The sequence below is a fragment of the Typopeltis vanoorti genome, chromosome 25 (assembly GCF_054136105.1).
Source record: "Typopeltis vanoorti isolate ZY-2024b chromosome 25, IOZ_Tvanoo_1.0, whole genome shotgun sequence".
Classification (NCBI taxonomy): Eukaryota; Metazoa; Arthropoda; class Arachnida; order Uropygi; family Thelyphonidae; genus Typopeltis; species Typopeltis vanoorti.
This window is the reverse complement of record NC_143573.1, coordinates 23,747,911-23,772,241: the sequence shown is the minus strand read 5'-3', so window position 1 is coordinate 23,772,241 and position 24,331 is coordinate 23,747,911. Positions and strand designations below refer to the sequence as shown.

General features: G+C 35.8%; 1 protein-coding gene across 1 annotated transcript in view; it reads left to right on the top strand.

Moving 5' to 3' along the window:
• Abcd3 (ATP binding cassette subfamily D member Pmp70) overlaps positions 1-24,331 on the top strand; it is a 602,827-nt gene that overhangs the window by 229,079 nt on the left and 349,417 nt on the right. Inside the window, exon 9 of the mRNA XM_090414763.1 lies at positions 14,940-15,063. Within this exon, the coding sequence (XP_090270889.1) occupies positions 14,940-15,063 (124 nt within the window). The remainder of the gene's footprint in view (positions 1-14,939; positions 15,064-24,331) is intronic.

Here is a 24,331-nt window from a genome sequence, read left to right as displayed (position 1 = left end):
AATGGGAGGAGAGGATCCTTAGAGGAGTTGAATATGTTTTTTTAATTTTATAGGTGGCTTAAAAGTGGCATTGAGATTATAATGGTGTAGGATTCTGTTGATTTTTTCTGATAACCCTTTAATGTATGGGATGGCTATGGTTTTACTGTAATCTATATTCTTTTTCAATGAAGTTTTATGAAAAACTTTATGTTATATATGTTATAGTATTTTTGTTATATCCATTATTTATAAATGTGTTGCTAATAATCTTTAATTCTTGTTTAAGAGCTTGTTGATTAGAGCAAATTGTTATAACTCTGTTTTTAAGGGTGTTAATGACTCCAAATTTTTGCGAGGGAAGAATACCTGAGGGAAGACGTGTGACCAGTGTATCCAGGAAGGGAGTGAATTCCGATTTTCAATTTCAATAGTAAATTGTATGTGTTCAGGTGGCTGAGGAATGTGTTTAAAGTTTGTTGACCGTGTGGCCAGATAACGAAAACATCATCAACGTATCTAAGCCACACTGTAGGTTTTAGAATAAAGGAATCAAGAGCATTTTGCTCAAAAGCTTTCATATAAAAGTTAGCAATTGGGGGGGGGGATGGATAGTGAGCCCATGGCCATACCTTCTTTTTTAGTAGGTAAAATTTATTTTGCCACATGAGGTAACCGGAACGTAGTACGTGGACAAAGAGGACCATAATGTCCGGCGGAATTTGTTTTCTGTAGGAAGAATTGTGTCACTGATTGGGACATTTGTGAAAAGGGCAGAAACGTCAAAACTGAATAAATTATCTTTGCCGAGTGTTATATTTTTAATTTTGTTTATAAAGTGTTGCTTGTTCTCCCAGAATATATGGTGTTCCTAAAGTACACAAACAAAACGTTCCACTTCAGCCGATAGTTGAAGGGATAGACAGCCCTAATTATCACCTAGCCAAGAAATTAGCTTCAACACTCAAAAAGTTGGTAGGTCATTCCTCCTCCTATATAAAGAACACACACAATACTTTATAAACAAAATTAAAAACATACTATTACAGGTGCTCTGAAAAAACCTTGCTCTGAAGGAGGAATGGGCCAGTTTATTTCAAGGACTTCTGAATCACATGGTGCTAAGCGTGGTACGGCATTATGATAGCTGCATCGCAGTTCAGGGTGGACTTATTCCATACTGAAATGTCTCTCCATATAGTTTTCTATAAGCACTGTACATTAATTCTTTAACTATGTCCTTAGGAAATTCCTAATTTTTGCCAAAAATATATTGAAATTTAATTTGTTTGAAATTTATAAAAATTTCAAACACAATTTTTGCGTATTATAATTTATTAGTATGCTGGCAATAAATTTATGTCTACATTTGGGTGTAGTCCTAAAATATTTTTCATATATAGGTAAAATGTAGTTTGTCCTTAGCTATTGGACACCAGTGTAGATAAATAATAGATAGATAGTGAGTTAGATTGTACACTAACTATATACTCATTAAGGATGATCATCTTTTCATAGTGTTAGATTAAGAAAGGATTACAAATTAAAAACAATACTCAAATAAACCTTTAGAATAGTAACAATCAAATTGAGACACCAGTACCATGTTGCATGCATCACCTGTCTTTTATGATTGTTTTGAGATGAAATATTGAAAAAGTTGAATTTAAGTATATTCTTAAATTTAAGATGAACCATTGGATTTTTTTTTTTTTTTTTTGAGGGAGCTGTGTGAGTGAATAACAGCAGTGCATTCCTTGATTCAGTGTGAAAGGAAGTTGTTCTCTAAATAATACATGGTGGCTGTATCCCAGTTGATGATGATTATTGATAATGAATGATGTGGAAGCTTAGATTTCTTTTTTTTACCCTTCTGTATGTCGCTTCACTGAGATGTTTCTTCTCTTTTATTTTAAAACTTCTGTTTGGCTTATATAAAGTAGACCATAAGAACAAGGATGTTTGTAATGGAAGTTCATTGAAGGAAATACTGTTTATCTTTTGGAGATCTAAGGAAGCTACAGATCATTATTAGAGTTGTAATCTTGATGGAAAGATTTCTTTTTAGTGTGATGGTAACAGCTTTTATACTGTTTGGGTTTTGGTAACAGAGCAGGTAAGAAATTAGCATCCTCTGGATATTCTTTGAATATCCATTAAGGATGAACCGACAGAGACTGAAATTCTTCTTTTAGTCTTTGTTTTTCATATAGAGTTAGCTCTTTTTATTATGAAGTATGAATCATGACTTTTTTGGGAGGAATGGTGAAGATGTGGAGCAAGAAGGGTGCCAGAAGGATGGAGGGCTGACTAGATTTAACAGCTCTTCGAGGCAGATGTGTCTGTCTTAGGAAGCTGCTATTGTCACTTCTAATTAATAAGTCTTGTTTGATTTCATTAATCCATCTCATTTGGGCCTTCATCTTTTCCTGATACCTTCTGGATCACTTAACATAATCTTTTGACCAAGTGAATGTCTTGCATTCTGACAATATGGTTTATGCAAAGAGGTGGCTGACCATGCTAATGTATCTGCATGGTCAGCTCAATGGAGGCATGACGATTTGCCTCATTTCTAATTTTTTATTTAATTCTACATCTCACCAATATATGTATGACCATTTATCAAATGCCTAATGAAATGGCTTTTTTTTTTTTTTTTAAATATTTAAAAAAAAAAAGTTTATATTTACTTAATTCTAATGTAAACTGGAGTTTTGGATGGAGCAAACTGAGAGACTAACATACGTTGCTTAAATCAGATAGTTTGGAAACATCCAACATGGATGTTTCCAAAAATGTTTTCAACATATATACACTAGATAGCAGGTTTTTTGTGGTCAATTTGAGAAAGAAACTATTTCAAGTTTTCCATTAAGAAACCTGCAGTTTGGAAACATCCAACATGGATGTTTCCAAAAATGTTTTCAACATATATACACTAGATAGCAGGTTTTTTGTGGTCAATTTGAGAAAGAAACTATTTCAAGTTTTCCATTAAGAAACCTGCAGAAAGGTGAGGTTAAGTGTGAATGAGGAGCCACTTATCTCCTCTTACCCACCCCTCCAATGTACCTTGTTGATAAAATGATAACTCTTGTTAAAGAATGGAGTCTTAAAGAAGTTAGACTGAAGACTCTTGAGGCACTCAAGAAGCTAAACTGCCTTCAGTTTAGCTTCTTTTTTAAGTGGAATAATTGTTTTCACAAGCAAGTTTTTTGGTGACACTTCATTGGACCAAAATCCCTCCCTACTTATTTGATGCTATCTTCATGCTTCATTTCTTTGCCATTCCTTTCAAAAAATAGGCATCTAAAAAGTGTCATCTCTACTAATTTGTCTTTAGTAGATATTCCAAGACCATCCAGAGAATGCTAATTTTTGATTCTCCTCCCACCAAACTCTTAACATTAGGTATAGAAACTGTTTCCATTGCATATAGTCACAAGCCTTTGACAGTTGTTCTTATTTATGTTGAATAGATCATTGTTGTTATTACCAGATCACAAGTGAATCAGGAACTCATTGAGGGATGCCATATATTAACCATACCAGCTGTCAAACCTTTTCTTGAATTCATTCGCACTAATTGCACTTGTCATCTTCAAAGGCAAGCCATTCCAATCACATACTACTCTATTAGAGAAATAGCTAGCTTTCACTTCTTCCTTGACTATATTCATTCTTAACTTCCATGGATGCTCTCTTATCCTCTCCCCCATCCTCTATAAAAATTCCATCTACTAGAACTTTACACAAGTTTGTAGGCCTCTACCATGTCACCTTTCTTTCTCCTGTTTGTTAGTGTCTCCAGTTCACTCAGAAACCAGGAGACTAAATCTGGGTACAGTAGTAGTCCAGGTGAGGAGGTATCAAGACAAAATAACTTTGTTACCCATTTTTTGTTTTAACATTGTGGTTATTTTCTGAATTGCAGTCTTTGCTATGTGATCACTGAACTTTAAATTCCCATCTACGAAAACTCCACGATCCCCTAGCTTGATCAGTTTCTTCTAGCATAATCCTAACAGTAAATAAGCCATTGAATATCTCATCATACCAAAATGCAGAATTTTATATTTACATACATTGAGCCGATAGCCATTTTCACTTACCCAAAATTTCAGCCTATTCAAACCATTCTTCAAATGCTGCATGTCAGTTAGTTTCCTGATTATCTTGCCTACCCTTAGCATCATCAGCAAATAGCTGCATATCTCCTGTCAAATCTTTCTCAATGTAAATTTAAATATAAAACATTTTATTTTAATGTAAAACATAACAGTTTTCATGTATTGTGAGATCTGTGGAGTGTCCATAACTTTAAAATCACATGTGTACCAATAGTAAACATTTTTTATTATACAAATATTTCTTCTTACATATCTTAAGACAACGGCAAGGAATGTGAACAAACATGGTACAATGCATGCATTACATTAGAAAGGAATTTAGCCTAACCAACATGCAGTTGCATGTTGGTTAGGCTAAAACACAATTTGTCTGAAAATATTAATTAAAATTAAATTAAAATATAACCTATTTAAATACATTTGAGGATAGCAATTTCCCAAACTTCAGAGATGGTAGGCAGTTATTACAATTGAGGTTCATTTGGTGAAGTAGGACTTCAGCACTTTCTTTGAATTAGCATTATATTTAAGGATAGATCTATGCAATGGTTTAATGTTTACCCATTGGATCCTGATCCTGTGGCTAATGTTTTCAATTCCATGTTGTGCCACGCCACATTTTTGAGGTTTGATAAGCCAGACATGGTCGTGATGTTCAGAAATACATTTATTGACTGATCTTCTTGTTTGTCTGTAGTAAGACAAGTTGCACAAACATGGTATACTCAGAGAGCATCATTGATGAAAGTTAATCCTTTGGAGAAAGTAAGAGATTGTGAATTTAGTTGATGGGTTTGAATCTATTGACATGTTTTTAATTTATATATCAATGATATAGTTTGGGGTGTGAGCAGATGTATTCAGGTGTTTGCTGATGACACTAAATTAGGAAGAGCAATGTCAGGAAGATCTGATGTGATGTTACAAGAGGATGTGAATAAGTTGGTGCCTTGGGATTGAATAATGAGGGATGTCATTTTAGTGTTGCTAAATGTAAAGTTATGCACTTTGGCCAGAGAAAATGGAATGAGGTTTATCATGTTAGAGGAAGGAACTTTGCTTAAGAAGCTGGATGAGGCAAAAGATGTGAGGATCTTGGTGGATAGGGAACTGAAGTTCAGGAGATATGTCACAAAAGTTAAGAGTTACATAGAAAACTGCCTGCTACTATAATGCAAAGACTGCTGAATAAGGAGGTAATGGTTCCACTGTATAAAGTACTAATTATGCTTTGTTTGGAATTTTGTGCATAGATCTGGTAGCCTGGCTATATTGGTGATAAAGAACATTGGGAATAGGATAAGGAAGCAAATAATTAAGGTTATTTCAGGACTCTGGAATAGTCTTCAGAGGCCAACAGATAGGAGGAGAGTGATGTGTTTGAGGTCTGAAAGATGGTTGAGTGGAGCCTTTCAGATATGGGGGAATTATTGCACAGGTTCATGGGTCATGAGAGAGTTAGAGGTTATCTCTAAAAACTGCACAAAAGTCATGTGAGCATAGAAGTGAAAAGGAGATTTTCTGCTTGGCTGGTGGTGAATGAATGGAATGAATTGCCTAAGTGGATGCTCCAATGTTGAATATATTCATGGTATGGTATGATATGATAGTTATTATATCCTGTGAGTATTTGACCTCCTGCAATGAGTCTTTGAACTCCATGGAGGCTTTGAAGTAATACTAATTTAGATCCTTCACTTATTCTCAGATGAATATTGTATAAGAGTTTTGGCAGCACAGGAATCAAACTGACAGGCTTTCTTCATGCAGGTCTCTATTAGCTGGCAGACGTTACTGTTATCTTTACCAGGCTATCAGTTCTCTGATGGTTCAGGAGAATACTCGGGGACTGTTTACAAATTCAGTTCTTTTCAGTGAAATTATTCCAGAAGAAACTCAGGGATACCTATGCTTAAAAAAAAAAAGTCCTATAACAATATGGGAAAGAAATTCATTTGGAGATGAGGCTGCACACCAAAATTTGTGTTTAATTACACCATCAGTTCTGTTGCAGTCACTGAAATGTACTGAAAAGTCTTCAGTGTCAATCCTATAAAATCTCTTTAATAATTTATTTGCTTCTATCATGTCTCCTGTTTTTCATCCATCAGCTAGTTTTTGAAACCTTACATACCTTCAATCTATTCTCATAGGGAATTTTCCATAGACCTGCCAACATCTCCATCAATCGCCTTTGGATTCTCTGTGCCACTTCTTCATCTCTACAGAATTCAGATGATCAGATCTGTGCATAGTTGTCCAGATGTGGCTTTACTGAAGTGTTATAAAAGGAGAATAATTTCCACATCTCTGATTGTTAGTGTGTTCAAAACCATATCTGATGTGCTACTTTGGCTTCCTTCATCTCCCAAATCCCTGGTCTCATCAGTTTTTATGTAATTCACTTCCATCTTCTTTTCCCCACACTGCCAGTCTGTTTAAGTCATCCTTCAGAATCCCTACATCATTACCCTCATATATATTGCTTTTCCCATTTTGCATCAGCAGCAAATAACTGAGTATTTCCCATTAAATCGTTTTTATATCTTTGATGTACAGATTAAACAACAGAGGACTAAATATTGAGTCCTGTGATACATCACTAGTCACCTGTCTTTTCCTGGACTCAACTCATCCATAAACCACTCATTGATATCTGTCCATCAACCACCCTCTAATCCAAATTGCTAACTTCATATCTATCCCCATTTTCTTCACTTTATGCAACAGAGTTTCATGCAGAATCCTATCAAATTCCTTTGCAAAGACCAGTATTATTACAGAGTAGCCATTTCTCTTATCCACTCCATTGTCACTTTATTATAAAAAGTAAGCAAATTACTAAGGCAAGACCTACCTTTTACAAAACCATGTTGCCCCTTATAGAGTATCATATTCCTCTCCACCTTCTGAATTCTGTCTTACAAATTTCTCCAATACTTTAACTACTACTCCTGAGATACTGATTGGTCTATGCTACTTCTGTCTTGGAGCCTCTTTTATGCAGAGGAACTGTTTGCCCTCTTTCTTCCTCCACTGGCACCTTCCCAGAACTGAAGCTGAAATGAAATAGCTTGGTCAGAAGAGGTGCTAATTCTTTTGTACATTCTTGTAACACATGGGCTGACAAACCATCTAATCCCATGGCAGTGATTGTGTTAAAGTTCTGAAAAACTGTAAGCACCTTCAATTTATTAACCTCTGTTCTCCCATCAGTCAATGCCACATCTGGAACTGGAATATCAACACCTGAATGCTACACACAAAATGATCACTCACTAACTCAGCTATTTCATTTGTTTGTTACTTTTCTACCGTCAGCATTCTTTCAACTCATCCTTCCATAGTTATTGTATTTTTTTTACTTGCCAGGTCTATGGAAATGTCCCTATGAGAATAGATTGAAGGTCTGTAGGCTTCAAAAACTTAGTGATATGCCTCTTCAGGATTTCTTTTGGCCTCATCAGCTACCTTCCACTCATAATTAGCTTTGGTCACAATACATGAGTATGGTAATCATCATTTTTTTAAATTTTATTTTATATTCCTTCCAACTTTTACTTTTTTCTGGAGATCCTGCTTAATAATGCTATTCATTCATCTACCTCCTACCAAATTTATCCTCTTGACTCTAGGTATATAGTCTGATATTGCCCTCTTCAAACAGCCTTTTTTTGATGCTCTTTTCACCTTTTGTCTTCTTTTTTTCTTCTTACCATGGTAAGCCATAGTGTATGTAAATAGTGCCTTTGATGATAATAGCTTGAGCTGGCTGCCATGTAAATATTTAATTTAATTTATTTAATATTTAGTTATTGAATTATTTTATTTATTTTTTATGTGGCTTTCACCCACAAAAAGCTTATATAAACTTATAATACATTCATACCGTAGGTGGGTTAAGGATTTCATTGTTTATATATATAGTCATACCCCGGAGTTATGTGGTAGGTGGGACCAACAAAAAGCGCGCAAGTCGAATTCGCATAACTCGGGGTATGATTTTGCATGTAATTTATATATACAAACATACAAAATATTAGTTAATTAGGACCAAAGGTTTACAAAATCACCTATATTTTTAAGAAATATAATCGTAATTGTAGTTTTTTGTACATAAAAAAAAAAAGAAAGTTATTTCGATGTCAATGGTTTCATAAAATCTAATAGATTCGTCTGACGACATAATGCCTTTTTCTTGTCATGCAAAATTTCTTCATAGCAAGCTAACGATTTTTTTTATTCCTTGCTTTGTGGCTACAATTCGTTCCTCATTAGAATCTATCTCCTCCAAAATCTGTAAACCTTTCTTTTATGATTGTTCTTACTGTGGATTCCTGATTGTTCTTACTGTGGATTCCTATAGATCGAACTTCTTTGCTAGCTCACAAATTTTCATTCCGCCTTCAAAATCCTTAATAATGTTGAGTTTTGTTTCCAAAGTCAATGTTTTTCTTTTCTTGCTAGCTGTAGAACAATCAGACTTGCTTCTTTTGGATGACATTATTATTTTTTTTGTGAATAAAATTTTTATCAAGAACATAACATTAAACAGTCACAAGGTTTGTAGACTATAAAAATCGTGTATGAATGGAGACCGCACAAAACACGTCAGTGCTTGTTCACAGCATGTGCGACACTGGCGAATGCGGCCGGCACCGGAAAGATACGACTAGTGGTGAGGCGTGAAGCGGGATGGGAATACGTACATATATGAAACCGCATAACTCCAGATTCGCATAAGTCGGGGTATGACTGTATATATATATATATATAAATTTGTAGTATTAACTTGGTATTGGGATATGTTCATATTTATATATACTGACTCTAACCAAGACTAGAATTACAATTAAATTTATTCAAAACGCAACATGTTTCATCGGATTGTCTGACTTCTTCAGGCGTGGGAACATAGAAAGCAAATAAACACTATAAGAAACATCGTATCGCTATAAAAACGACTATTATAAAATTCAGTTAGCTTTGAACTGTAGCTACAGTCCGTGTTTAAGTTCTATTGTTAAGCAGCTGCTTGCGTCTGATTTCACGAGTGTGCCAATATCGGATAGCAGAGCTGAAAGAGTCTGGTAGATTATAGCTAAAGTTATTATTTATGTGATGAGGGTCCATAACAATTTCCTTTGACTCGACTATGTGGTGCTCCACTTCGTCACGGCATATATGAAGGTTTGAGGTTCTTGTCCAGTTTATCTCATGTTGACGGCCTTCATCATTTGTGTTTACTGAAAACAGTACATGGCTTGACAGGGCACTTGCTCTAGTTCTTTTGTAGGCAACGTCCCTCTGGTGTTCTTCCAGACATAGGAGGAGGATGGATTTTTCAGTTTGGCTATAGTATTGCTTCCCGCAGTCGCACGTGATTTTGTACACTCCTGGGAATTGTAGATGGTTTTGAGCTTGTTTGTATTTGCTTAAAATCGATGTTAGTTTAGGAAGAGTAGAGAAACAGGTTTTTATGTTGAACTTTCGTAAAATTTTTCTTAGTTTCGTGGAGAGCAAGCTGATATATGGTAGGGAGATATAACCTTTGGGATTGTCTTGTGTTTCTGAGTTATTTTGATGGCGGTGGTATAGATGCTTATTAATAGTTTTCGATGAGTAGCCATTACTTGTGAAAGTTCTTTGTAGATGTTGTAGTTCGTTTTTTTAGTTCTTCATCATCTGACAGTATAGATCTGGCACGATGTGCTAGGGTTGAGATGATATCCACTTTCTGTGTAGGATAGTGATGTGAGGACGCATGCAGGTATCTATCTGTGTGTGTAGATTTTCTAAAGATTGAGATTTTAATAGAATCAGATGTCTTACATCCAGGAAGGGAAGAGATCCATTTTCTTCAACCTCTATTGTTAATTTGATATCTTGGTGTAAGTTGTTTAAATGATTTAAAAAAGACTGAAGGTTATTGGTGCCATGTTCCCAGATAAGAAATATGTCATCTACAAATCTCAGCCAAATTTTTGGTTTAAGAGTAGCTGAGGAGATTGCCTTTTGTTCGAAATCTTCAAAAAAGATGTTAGCTAATATAGGAGACAGGGGGCTTCCCATTGCCAATCTCTTATTTTGTTTGTAGATTTTCTTCTCATATTGAAAGTAGCCGCAGTGAACGCAATGCGATAGCAAGGAAAACATCTTTTTTGAAATCTTGTTCTTTAAAATGTTGAGTACCTCTTGAGTTGGTACTTTTGTAAAGAGAGCCACCACATCAAAGCTCACCATGATATCTGAAGCTGGAGTTTTAAATTTTTGATTTTCGAGATGAAATCTGTTGAGTTTTTTATATATGAAGAAGAATTTCCTGTAAAACCTTTTAAAGATGAAGCCAGAAACTTAGATAAGCTGTAGGTAGGCAAGTCAATACTATCTACAATTGGTCTCATTGGACAATTTTCCTTGTGTATCTTTGGGAGACCAACCTTGGGATGAGTGGATGTAAAGAGTGAGCGGCAAGGTGTATGTTTTGTGGAAGTTCTGTGGCTTTTTGTAAGAGGTTGTTTGTTTTGTTATGTATCTCCCTCGTTGGATCTCTCTCAATTTCCAAGTATGTATCTGACTCTAATAATGCCAAGATTTTTTCATGGTAATCTGTTTTATTTAGCACTACAGTTGCGTTGCCCTTGTCAGCTTGTATGATAACGAGGTCTTTGTTATTCTTAAGACTTTTTATGGCTAGCCTTTCACCAAGGGAGATGTTATCAGATGGAGGTCTTGCATTATTAATCTCAAATATTGCTTCCATGCGAAGTAAACTGGCATCTGCAGCAGGAAGTAGTGATGCAGCTTTCTCCATCTTAGTTAAAAACATTTCCTTGGGAATAGTTTTAGGCACAAGGACAAAATTGAGACCTTTTTCAAGAATTTGTTCTTCGTTATGATTTAGAACATATGACGATTCATTTATGACTAATTTTTTAGTTCTTCCATGAAGATTATTAGGGATTGGTTGTTCTTGTGTTGTCTTTAGCGAATTAAACTTTCTGATAAGTTTATGTTTGTTTAAGTTTTGAAATCTTAATGCCCGACATGTACTTATTTCTTGAACGTGATTCCATGACATGCAGTCTAAGGAGGTCGTTAAATGGTTTTCTAAGGATGGTTTTTGAGAAAAGTTTTTAAAAAATTTTAATTTGATCAAATACAATCTGATCTTGCTTTTTAAGATCATCTATTTCAGACCATTTTTTTGTATTGCATGGGTAGATTTTTTGTCTTTCCAACTCCTCCAGGTCAGCTTTAAGATTTCTAAATTTTGAATTCCACAAATCCTGGGTTTTCAGGTCCTCTAACTGAAGTTGAAATATGCATTAAGGGCCACTATCTCAGTCCTGAAGTTACTTTCAGGCGCAAACTTTGTTTGCTCACACTTGGATAAAGGATTAAACTAAATTTATTATAGTCTAACCAAGTGAAAAATAAACTTTCAGCATCTTTCTCTAAATCCAGAGTAATTTAATAAAAAGGTGGCACACCATTTGGCAACTCCTATAGGTAGAGATGACCTTGCTAATGCTTCTGCCTGGTATCTCCACTTGGGCCTGGCTCCCACTGAAGAGACCTCAATAAAGGTTGAAACTAGTCTGGGTAGTGGCCCTTCCCTTAATGCATAACATTATACATATCTGCAAGAGATGTGTTTTGCATTATGGGAGATACTGAGATAGGAGTGATGTTAGCTTGCTCCACCTTTGCAACGAGTTGCCCGGTGTTGTACCACCTTACCCAAGTCCTGAAGATACTTTCAGGTGCAAACTTTGTTTGCTCACACTTGGATAAAGGATTAAACTAAATTTATTATAGTCTAACCAAGTGAAAAATAAACTTTTAACAAAGGTATGCTGCTTACTTATGGTTGATGGAATTGTATGTGGATAGATACTTTAACTGGTATAATTTAAAAGGCCTCAAAATTATAACAAAATGAAGATAATCCAGAGATAACAGGGATGAGACAGCTGCTTATTGCTTCCTGTGATAACTACATTGTACCAACCAAACCATGAAAAATATTTTTATGTGAATCTTTCCAATACTTGGAGAGTAGCAATTCTTAGATCTTGCACCCAACGGACAAGGCTCCTACCAGTGTCTCTAGACCACTGAACCTTTGTTTAATTCATTCTTTGTGTTATCTTCATTCCATTAATCCATAATATAAGCTTAATTCCTCTTAAGTCTAAATATGTGAAGGCAGTAGTAGTCTCACACTAGGAGAAAAAATATGAAGGATAAAAAGTCTTATTGTAAATATACCTTTTAGATTTGAAGAAAAAAATGGAGTAATGGGAATGTGTAAACATGGGAAAGTGACAAAATTAATAGGCCAAATTAATTCCCTACAAGGAAGATTGGAATTTTGGCTTTGACAAAAAAGTGCGATTGTGGATTATAGTTTTAATATTAATAAATGAATGTGTTGCACTTTAGATTGTAAAGGTATAAAGCTTTAATTCCAAAAAAATGATAAAACTTTACATAAAAAAGTTTTTGTGTACTGTATTGTACTGTCTACTGTATAGTGTGTACTGTATTGGTAGAACTGTACTTCAGGAGGTGGATGAGGTTCAGAATCTTGGATTGATGGTTGATTGCAGGCTAAAGTTCCAAGCACAAGTGTTGCAATGATTGCACATTGTACTGCTGCTGTAATAAATATTTTTGTGTGAAGCTTCCCAATATTTGGAGAGTAGTAATTCTTGGATCACCTACCCAACAGACAATACTCCTACTAGTGGATGTAGACCACTGAACCTTTAATTCATTCTTTGTGTTGCTCACATTCCATTAAATCATAATATAAGCTTCATTTCTCTTAAGCCTAAATACATGAAGGCAGTCGTCTCTCTAGGTGATAACATTTATCTATGTAAACAGTAATTTGAATTGTTTGATATCCATCATCCTGACCCAACTTTGACCGATCTGCAGTTCAAACATCTTCAGCTAACTATAATGTATGCTAACTGAGTTATGTGAAATGCTATATTTTGAGTTGGTTTTGGTGTATCATTGGAGGTTTGATGCTAGCTGCTTAAGTGGTTGAAGTGCTATGAACAGAACATTCCCAAGCAAATCAGGATCTAATGATACTACTACTACTGCATGCACAGCACCTAGCATCAGGATGCATTTTCACCTAGTCAGTGATTGCCACTGATCATCCAGAATTTCAACTTTAGCTAATTTAATTCGAAGAGGATTATATGAAGTCTACAATGAATGACAATGTGTAGGTTGAATCATAATCACCCTAGTCCTGCTTCAAAAGTTCATGGCACTGATGCATCCATCTCACAGATATGTTTTATCAAAATCCATTCATTCTTGAATTTGCTGTCCTGGCTAATCAAGTGGATAGCATTTATACTTTACAGCCTATGGGATATGGCTCCGAATCCTACATTGATCCGAATGTTTGCAATTGACTGCAAGTGGAATCGGATGCTCACTGGTTGGTAAAATTTGCTCAATGAAGCTCTGAAGTGACTTTCAATTTTTTTTTTGGTTTGTAGAGCAGTTCTTGGAATACTTAACCTTTAGCCTGCTCATGGTACCACTCTGTGCTATTACTTTCATTACTGGAATTGTCATAAAGAAATCATAGTCAAGTTATTAATATGTATATACACTCAGCCAGCCAAAGTGATCCTACCAGGTGTCTACATTTTTTGAAGAATGCATGGGCCATGCATATATCAGTATGAGAGATCAATATGTTTAAAGAGTGTTCTTCACATTAGTGAAGAACATTAGTATACAAATAGCCTTGGTCCTCTTTTTGAACTTCTGGTCTAAGTTAGGTATAGTATCAGGTGGGAAAAAAGTTATTAGTCAGTCAATCAGCTGGCATTATATTCTAGAAATAGTTTGTATAATATATAATACTGGCATTATTTTCTGTCAAGCTAGGGAAAAATAAAATAAAATGATGCATAGTCTTTGTAAGTTGCTGATGCTGTAAACCAGACGGTTTACAGGTAAGCTTTTAATTGTTGGTGACACTATGCAAGTCCTACTGAAGGCACAGTAATCTGAAAAATCTTGCCACTTGGTTGGCCTAGTGGTTAGCATACCTGTTCTCAAACTAACAGGCTATGGGTTTGAATCCTGCCATGGATGTTTGTGATTTTCTTTAGGTAGGAGATGAATTTCATCACTCGGTGTGAGACCACTTCCCTGCTTATTGGATGCCTGAAGTCTCTTGAAAAAGTTCCATGTTTGGTGTCTAAAGCAAGGTGTTTCTGGACTATGTGAAAAAAAAGAAATAAATAGGGAAAAAAATACGAAAATAAAACTTAGCAAATACACTGTAGGTTTGCAAATGCCTTTCATGAGTGTGAGCAACATTAAAAATAAGTGATAGATAAACAAGTTAATCAAAGTAAGTTAAGATTTGACACTTTGATACTATGCCTATTTTGAATACCTCAAGGGGCATAAAAATTTGGTTTCAGGAGTAAGGGTTCTGATTCATCTAACTCATCTTTATTAAAAATAAAAATGAATTAGATGAATTTTATGAACTTTATTAAAAAAAATAATAATAAGATGTGTTTCCGTCACTGTTATTCAGTTGGAACACTTCATTTTGAATCTCCTGGAATGTTCTGCAAATATATATATATATATGATGTCTTTTAGTAGTAAGTTTCTTTCCATTCTTATGTTTTTTTCTTTCGTTATATTATGGTCATTTGTGAATTATATATATGATTTATTATTATAGAGATATTTATTACTCAGTACTATTAAATGTTATTTCAATTTGATTTTCAAACTTGAACATACTGCATTTTTGTATTTCAGTGGTATTACTTATTACAAAATGAGCAACCTTGATTCCAGAATATCCAATCCAGATCAACTCTTAACACAAGATGTAGATAAATTCTGTAACTGCATTACTGAGTTATATTCCAATATTAGCAAGGTATTTTTTAAATGCTATTTATCTCTCTCTCTGTCATTGCATTAGCTAATGGAGTATTTGTATCAGCTGCATATTTAGTAGTTAAGAACAGTGAAGTACTAAAATTTTATTCATCCATCTAAATCACTGAATTCAGTTTGTTAGTAGGAAAAATGCTACAAAATTTGTAAGACTTAAATCTAGCAAAAGACAGATTTCTTATCCTTGTAAATAATAGTTGATAATGATGTAAAACAGTCAATGAGCATTGAGCCCATACGGATTTTCACAAATTGAAATATGTGAGTAACATTCACGGAATATGGTAGCAAACTACAATCATCTTCCTTTCGTTACTTTTCAAGGTAATGGAAAAGCTGATTTCAAACACTCATTTTCCTTATAATGACTGAATACTAGTATAGTAAGTAACTTTTTGTTGAGGGTGGGAGGAGAAGATAAATATGAATTCCAAGATATGTTTTATTCAAGAGGGTCTTTCATAACCTAGCCTTGCAGATCTGTTCTTTCTGTATTTATGGATTTGATTAATACTTCTAATAAAGTATTGAAAAATTAATTGTTATTCTTATACATGTATAAATTAGTAATTGTTGTGGGGTACTGGCAGTGATGAACAGTTGTTATGACAAAAGCTAACTGCACTATTTATTACTATTCTATGAATAGTTTTGTTATTTGAACTAAATTTATTAAAAAGACTCGTGGGATCTTTATTATTATTATTATTATTCCACACGAGAGGAAGAGGGGGCCTAGAGCAAATAAATGCCATGTGTGGGCATAGGTCTGGAGTAGAGTAATTTGTTGATATTCTTCATAAATTGCTGGAGGTTGTAGTTCTTTGGAAATACCTCATGGAGGAGGCTTTTCCACAGAATTAAAGTGGACGGAATGAGACATGACTGGGAGCAGCAGCAGCAGCTTTGGTGAGTATGCAGTTCAATCGTAAAGGAAATCGTAAAATCTTCTATTGAGCAACTTTTGTTTGAATTCCTGTAGATCTGCCAGAAATGAGAGACATAATGAATGCTAGTTCTGCTGAATAGTGGCGATGGAAATGTCTGTAGAAGAGACACAATACAGAAACTGATCTTCTATAAGAAAGTGGCTGAAGAGAGTCTGTAAGAGACATCATTTATCAACCAAACTGTCCTTTTTTTGAACAGCATCAAGAATTTTTAGAGAAGTTTTAGGCATACTACTCCAAACAGTATTTCAAGGTTGACTTAATTTGTGGTTTATAAAGAGTAACTGGTCAGATGAGAAGTACCATCTTGAGCGGAAAAGGATGCCAACTTTTTTTGGAAGCTGATGATGCTATAGAAGTGATATGATTATATTGGAGAGGTTTGGAGCAAGAGTCAATCTGAGAAGAGAGATTTGATCTTAACTGTTGAGCTGAACATTATCAAAAGTTAGGGAAGAAGATATAAGGTCTTTTTTCTGGGAAAATAAGCAAAATTTATTTTGGAGGCATACTGTTAAATTTGTGATCCTTGTAAACTTCATAGGAGAGTTAACTTGATCACAATTTAACAAGTAGAAACCTTAATAAGAAAATCGTGCTTGCATCAAGGTATAAATGAAATAAATATATTGAAAAGAATAATTGTTAACTAGTATAAGAACATTGATTGTATAACATTAGAAAAATAAGATAATTAATTTACAGTATTTAGTTATAAAAGTTTTGCATGTAAAAGGCTTGCTTGTTATACACTTGAAACAAGAGATTGTAAGTTATGCTAATTCTTAGAAAAATTGGGTGAGCTGATAGAGTTTGATAAAGCTGGCTCATAGGATTAACTAGAATCAAAGTAAAGCCCAAGGTCATGGTTCCCGATTTAGACATTGCTGCAGGTCAGTTGCGTGCATACGGCCCACAAAAGGTAGAAGTTCAAGCAGGGAGACTCCGCCCTAACAAGTTATGATAAATGTATCCTAATGTCGGGGGGGGGGGGGGGATTTAGTTGCACGAGGTGCCAGTAGGGTCATAATATAAAAGGGTTAGGAACTCCTCCCCCAAGAGGTCTTTTGCCAGTTTTCGTTTGGAGGTTACCTTATGAGTTTCCTGAGTGACGGTCAGGAGCCGCCCCCCCCCCCCCTACTATGCCTCTGCCTACTATAACCAGAAGGTTATAGTAGGCAGAGATGCAGTGTTCTAGGCAAAGAAAGAGGTAATTTGCCATGGTCATCTGTGGAGAAGTTGGAAGAGGAGAATGAAGCCAGAAAATCAGCTTTGTTTTTAGGTGATTATACAATTCTACTGTTAGGATGTGAAAGAGAGTAACACCTTACTCAGCTTTTGTGAGATTCTCATGTTCTTACCACACCTGCAACATGTATTAAACTCTACTCACTCATCCACTATAAAATCACTGAAATAAAAATTACGTCGAACTAGAATGAAAACAAATAACTTAATTAAATTAAATAGTTGCACACCAACATGTCACTTTGCTGAAGTTGGCATTATTAACAGAATTTTAAAGATGCATTCAGTGAAGACTGGAAATGAAATTATCTCAAGAACAAGGGCTGTGACATGTATGAGGGCAACAGTGGCACTCACTATGGCAGTCTTCTGGAATTTCTGCTGATGGGAGGATACAGTGGTGCATCCATTTGTGTAAGATTGCAATGTAAAATCTCACATGAATAATGATGTTTCACGATCATTTTACAAGTTTATATATATACATTCAACGGATTTTTGGTAAGTTACAGGCAGTGACTGTTATATATATATAAATATATAACAGTCTCTCTCTCTCTCTCTCTATATATATATATATATATAGAGAGAGAGAGAGAGAGAGAGAGAGAGAGAATAGTCACTGCCTGCAACTTACCAAAAATCCTTTGTATGTAATAATTTCATTATGAAGCTGTGTTAAACAAAATGTGTGACATATGAAGTGTTATGTCATTGCATCCCAATGTTAACATATTTCCATGTATGGTAATATTGAGCATCTTGTGTGAGCTTATGTACACTCGGGATGCTATGCAGAGTCCGCAGTGCATATAAGCGCTTGCATCTCGAAGGAAATCATCTTAGGGTTTTTTACCTTCACTTGCCTGGGTCGACTGCTACATGAGGTTCACTGTCAGTCATTGAAAGAGAAGTATCTTAGGGTCTTCATCATCTTCCCTGGGTCCACCACCATGTGAAGTTAAACTGTCTATCATTAGAGCCACATAGAGCTCAATGGAGATAGCACTCATAAAAGCGCAGTTCGATGCCACCACATTGCTAGTTAATAGGCTCCGAAAGTTAAGAATTATTGACAACAGAAAACAAGGAAACTGACGTGAAGCTTGTACAAATCGCCAGTTGGAGATATCTCACATCAAATGGCTGATGCTGCTGCCACATCGCTAGTTAATAAGCTCCGAAGGTTGAAGATTGTCGATGACTGAAGACAAAGAAAATGGCAGGAAACAAAGAACGGACATACAGTCAGAAGAAAGAAAGATTGTGATGAAAAGGAATGACTGGTAAGGTAAGGACTGTAGTGAATGGAACAGATATGTAATGTAATTTGTCATAAGTACAAGGAGAAATTTGTAAGTACTTCTGGGCAAATCATATTGTGTGTTTTGTTTCACAGTATCCTAAGAGTAATAGGCTTATTGCTGTAAACATAAATTATTGTTCAAGTATATACTTGACAAGTTTATTGTTTAATGGATGAGAATAACTGGTAAAAATTACCAGAAGTTATGTTTAGATTATAACATTGAATTGTAGGAGATCTAAGATAGAATTACTCATAATTATGTAAGACTTGAAATTTTGTTATGTCAATGCTTATATGTAAATTGAACAGTGTATATAGATTTCTGAGTTTAAATAAATTGATTTGTGAGCTATACTGAGACTAATTTGTCAATGCACTAGTCTGAAAAATGAGAGCCTGCATAAATCTGACTAATAAGGAGAAAGTATTTATGATTTGCTTGATTAGTTAAGCCCTGACTGAGATAAATTAAAGGTAAGAGTTAGCAGGGAATAATATGTGCTTTATCTTTGCTTATAATTCTTTCTAACTCGCACACAATAAGTAGTTTAACTGGTGCTGTCGTAAAACAAATTCATTAATCTACTTAGTGCGAAGTAAATTAGAATATTTACAGTGCCACAGTCGATGTAAAATGCGGTCAAGTAGAATATAACAGCTGCCATTAGAACATGAGTTGCTTCCAGGATCAGCTTGTGATTTGATATGGGATTTGTGTAGTAGCCTGGCTTTCTCTCATCTGAAGAAATGGTCTCCTCTAAGGCATTGTGATAGTCTGCTTTTAGGACACTCTCGAAGAAGATTCATTATAAGAACTATCCATTATAACAAGCTATTCCTGTTGTCTCTGAGTTAACTGTATCTTGGTTACATACATACCTCTGAATTTTCTCTATGGTATTTTCATCTGCTCGATTACCTGTTAACTATATTTGTGCATGTACTCAAATCAGGGAACATATAATGAGGAAGGATGACACATTGTGCACATAGGTTAGTGCCTACTTCAATTCTGGTTATTACTATTATTGTAATAACCAGAATCTCCATGGAATCTGAAGTCTCATCGCAGGAGACCCAAGCAAACCATTCAGTGTCTATCATACTACCTCTCCTTGAACACACTAACAAATACTGACAGTATTTGTTAGTGTGTTCAGTAGTCAAGTAATCTTATGAGCTATCTTGGCAACCTTAGCAATATGCCCACTAAACATCAACTCTCTGTCTACTACCACCACCACCCCAGCTTTATCTATTTCTTGGAGTATACTTCCATCAGTGTGGTACACAGCTTGTAATCAAATTATTCCAAAATGCATAACTTTACATTTCTCCCCATTAAAGTGACACTTCTTATCTTTTGCAAATATTGATAGTATATTTAAATCATCATGCAAGCACTTCACATCACCTTGATTAAATATTAGTCCACCTAATTTTGCATCACCAGCAAACAGTTCCATATTTCCTTTCAGATTATTTACTATTTCATTTATGTATAAATTAAAAAGTAGTAGTCCTAGCACAGAACCTTATGGCACACACACCACTAGTTACCTGCTTTCTCCTAGATTCTGCTCCTCTATGTAGCACTTTTTGATCAGCCATCCTCTTATCCACATAATCAGTGTCATACTTATCCCCATTTTTTCTAATTCTGTTGTATGACAGAGTTTCACATGGTATTCTGTCAGATGTCTTTGCAAAATCCAGCAGAATCATTGTGTAGCCATTTCTTTTATCCAACTATATTGTTTAAAGTTAGTAAATTACTAAGGCACGACTGAATGTTCAACAAAGCCATCTTGTCCCTCAAATAGTATTATATTATTATCTGCTCATTCTTTAATTATCTCTTTTGACCAACTTTTCCAGTAATTTTATCACCACTTCTGAGATACTTATTGGTCTATAATTTACTACTACAGTTTTAGAGCATCCCTCTAAAATAACCTTAATGAAGAATAACCTCAATAAGTACTGATGATGATGATGTGACAGAAGCAGATAAAATAGATGATTTAGTGATGATTTATTTAGAGAAGAGATATCATCTTCCAAGAGAGGGTAACTGCAGTGATATGTGTGATCGACTGATATGGAAATTGAGGTTTGATGAATTGGTCTCCTCCAGAAATTATCTCTCAGTAGGTGTATAAATTACATTTCCTTACTGGCAACCTTCCAATGTATATTTCCATAGTTGAAGTTCCCTATAATAATTACTCAACCGACACTCATTATATTAATTTGCTAGATCATCCCTGGAACCCCTCTGTCCTTTAGCCACAGTTAACTATATATTTTTTCTTATTGATCCCGTTCTCACACCAGACTACTTCAAATGAACAGCCACCCTTCTGCTTGTCTCCTATTCTTTTGGCTGCAGTTTATCTGCTGTCATATGAGTCTTGCACTCAGTCAAGTTCCTAAGGAGTGGAAGGAGGGCAAGATTGTGCCACTTCATAAAGGAGGTGATCGAACTCAAGCATCAAACTATAAGCCTATCTGTGTGTCAGGTGTTGTGGTTAAGTTGTTGGAGAAGCTTGTGAGAACTAGGATCCAGAGTTGCGTTGATAACAATGGTATTATCTTTGATGGACAGCATGGATTTGCTAAAGGAAGGTCATGTTTTAGTAATCTACTTACTTATTACAATAAAGTGACTGCTTCCTTGGACAAAGGAATAGGATACACAGTAATATACTTGGATTTTGCAAAGGCTTTTGATAGAGTACCTCATGATAGGTTGACAGTCAAACTAGAGCAGATGGGGTTGGATATTAGATTGGTGCATTGGATTAGAGAGTGGCTATCTGATAGGTATCAACAAATTGTGTATGGGGGAGCGATATCCAGGAAAAGGAAAGTCACTAGTGGAGTGCCTCAGGGGTCTGTTTTAGGTCCATTACTGTTTAACTTGTATATTAATGATATAGGTGAAGATTTGGATGGAGATATTCAGTTGTTTGCAGATGATGCATAGTTGGGACGAACCATGAAGTGTAGTGAAGATGTTGTGGCCTTACAGGAAGACTTGAATAGATTGAGTGATTGGGCACAGAAATGGGGATGTGAGTTCAATGTTGCAAAATGTAAGGTTTTAAAATTTGGAAAACAAAGATGGGATGCAGAATTTATGCTTGGTGGGAATATATTGTTGGAGGTAGAGGAAATAAGAGATCTGAGGGTGATAGTGGATAAGGATCTAAAATTTAAGGGACACGTCGCCAAAATTGTGAAGACAACACAAAGGCTTCTGGGAATGATGCGGAGGACACTGACGTGTAGAAGCAGGGAGATTCTTGTTCCGTTATATAAGACTTTGATTAGGCCACACATGGACTATTGTGCCCAGATTTGGTCACCGGGTTTTTAGGATGAAGAGATGTTGGAAAGGGTCCAAAGGAGACTGACTAAGGTAGTTTCTGCCTCTGGAATGTCGAGTATGAGGAAAGATTGAGAAGATGTAATTTGCAGAGTCTGGTGGACAGGAGGAAGAGGGGAGATATGATAGAGACCTACAAGTTGGTAAGGGGTTGTTACAAGATCAATGCTGGATAAGTTTTACAGAGAATAGTGGGAGATCAGGGGAGAACCAGAGGTCATCCCTGGAAACTGTATAAAGAGGGTATGAGTAGGGGAGTGAGAGGCAGGTTTTTTTCGTTCAGAGTTGTGAATGATTGGAATGTCTTGCCTGAGAATGTGGTGTCTGCAAAGAGTTTGAATGTGTTTAAAACACGGTATGATGAGCTGTGTGTGTGATAAAAGGACCTCCCAGATGAGTCTTTGACTCCATGAGGTCTTGGGGTGGTCATAATAATCATCAGCAGTACTCCCCCCCCTGCATTCTATCTTCTCTATTTTATCTGAAAATACTAAACCCTTTACATTCTTTCCCTTTAAGTACATCTGCTGTTAATCAAGTTTCACTAATGCCTGTAACTTTTGGCAAGATTGCACTAACCAATGCCATAGACTCCTCCCTCTTGTTCCTGATACTTGTGGGATTAGTGTATATATATTGTTCCATCCATTTAGGGCTCCATCCACCTTTATTTCTGGAATTGATTATCCTTTTCAATATTGTTCCTGATAGGAAATTCCACATTTGTTGGTCATTCTGACACTCACTTGCCTCATAGATTATGATGACTTACACTTGTAGGAAAGAAGACACCATAGTGTGAGGAACAAACAGCCATGGTGCCCACTTGAATGAGATGTAGGACCTCCTTTCACTGCAGTAATTGCAGCACTCCTACAGGACATACTTTCCACAAACCTATGATAACGATCAGTGGGAATTTTGGATCATTCTTCCTGTAGGCCAGGGGTCGGCAAACTTTTTAGACCATTGATCTCTTCATGGAATCCTTGATTCCTCATCGACCCCCATCATGTTAAATAAATGTTATCCATAATAAATTTTTCAATTAAAAAAAAAATAAAGAGATAATGTATGATGCCTTCAGTCCTCCTTCATAATCTCCACTGTCAGGTTCTTTTAAAAATGTTAAATTTGGTCATTTTATGAGCTTTTCTTTCAGTGCCTTAAAAAAAAAAAAATTAAGATCTGTGTTTTTCTTATCAGAGTGAACCCTTTCGAGATGATCATTCATCTTTGCAGGCTTCATGGCATCATTACTGAAAGTCTTTTCACATTATAGGTACATAGGCATTGTTTCATTGGTAAATGATGGTATAAATCCAAATTTTAAATACTCTTGCAAATACTGTCAGCACTTCTTACTATCAAGGGGCAGCCATTATGGCCACTATAACTTTAAAAAAATTACACAGTAAATTCAAAGTTATCAGATCACTGAATACCACTCTGATAGCTAAATGTGCACTAACCCTGATTGTCTCTGTTCTAGATGTCTTCATCGGGGAGAGCGTGTGCTTCCCCTTCATTGGCTGAGCCGATCAGCCAGTTGGCATTGCATGTTTACTAGGTGTTACTCAAAATCTTTTTAGGTGTTTATTGATCCCCAGACATTTATCGACCCCTTGGATAGCTACATTGACCCTGGGGGTCGATGTAGCTATCCAAGGGGCCGATAAATGTCTAGTGGTCAATATCGAATTTTAGCTATCCAAAATTCGATATCGACCACTTTGCCGACCCCTGCTGTAGGCATATAATGAAGTCCTGGACTATTGTGGGGTGGATGTCCCTTGACCTCACCGATGCTCCAGTTCGTCCACAGATAAACAGGGTTCTGTGTAGGCCAGTCAAGTGTGATGTTTATGTCCACAAACCATGCAGTTATGGCAGCAGCCTTATGATACGGTGCATTGTCTTGCTGAAAGAGACAATGGTCAGTTCTGTAGAAATGCCACAAAGTAGGAATCATTGTATTGTCCAGATTATTCAGATGCCTCTTTGAGCTCGGCATTCATGGCACCACAGAGGTTCAAGGCCAAAACCAGAAAAAACAGGATCATACCATCATACTGTTGCCTCCAAATTTCAGTAATATTAACGTTAGTAATATTAAAGAAGGTGTAGCATGATTCATCGCTCCATAACACAGCTTTCTAAGCTTCTACGCCCCACTGTACATGCTCTTTGCACCACTGAAGATAATGCTGTATGTTGGTTCAGGTAATATGGGGCTTGCATATTGTGGTCCTACCATGGAAATCCATGTTGTGAGCTTCAGTTCTGAATGTTTTTGTGCAGATTCATGTTCCATTCAATGCCCGGAACTTCATCGTGTTGGCCAACGAAT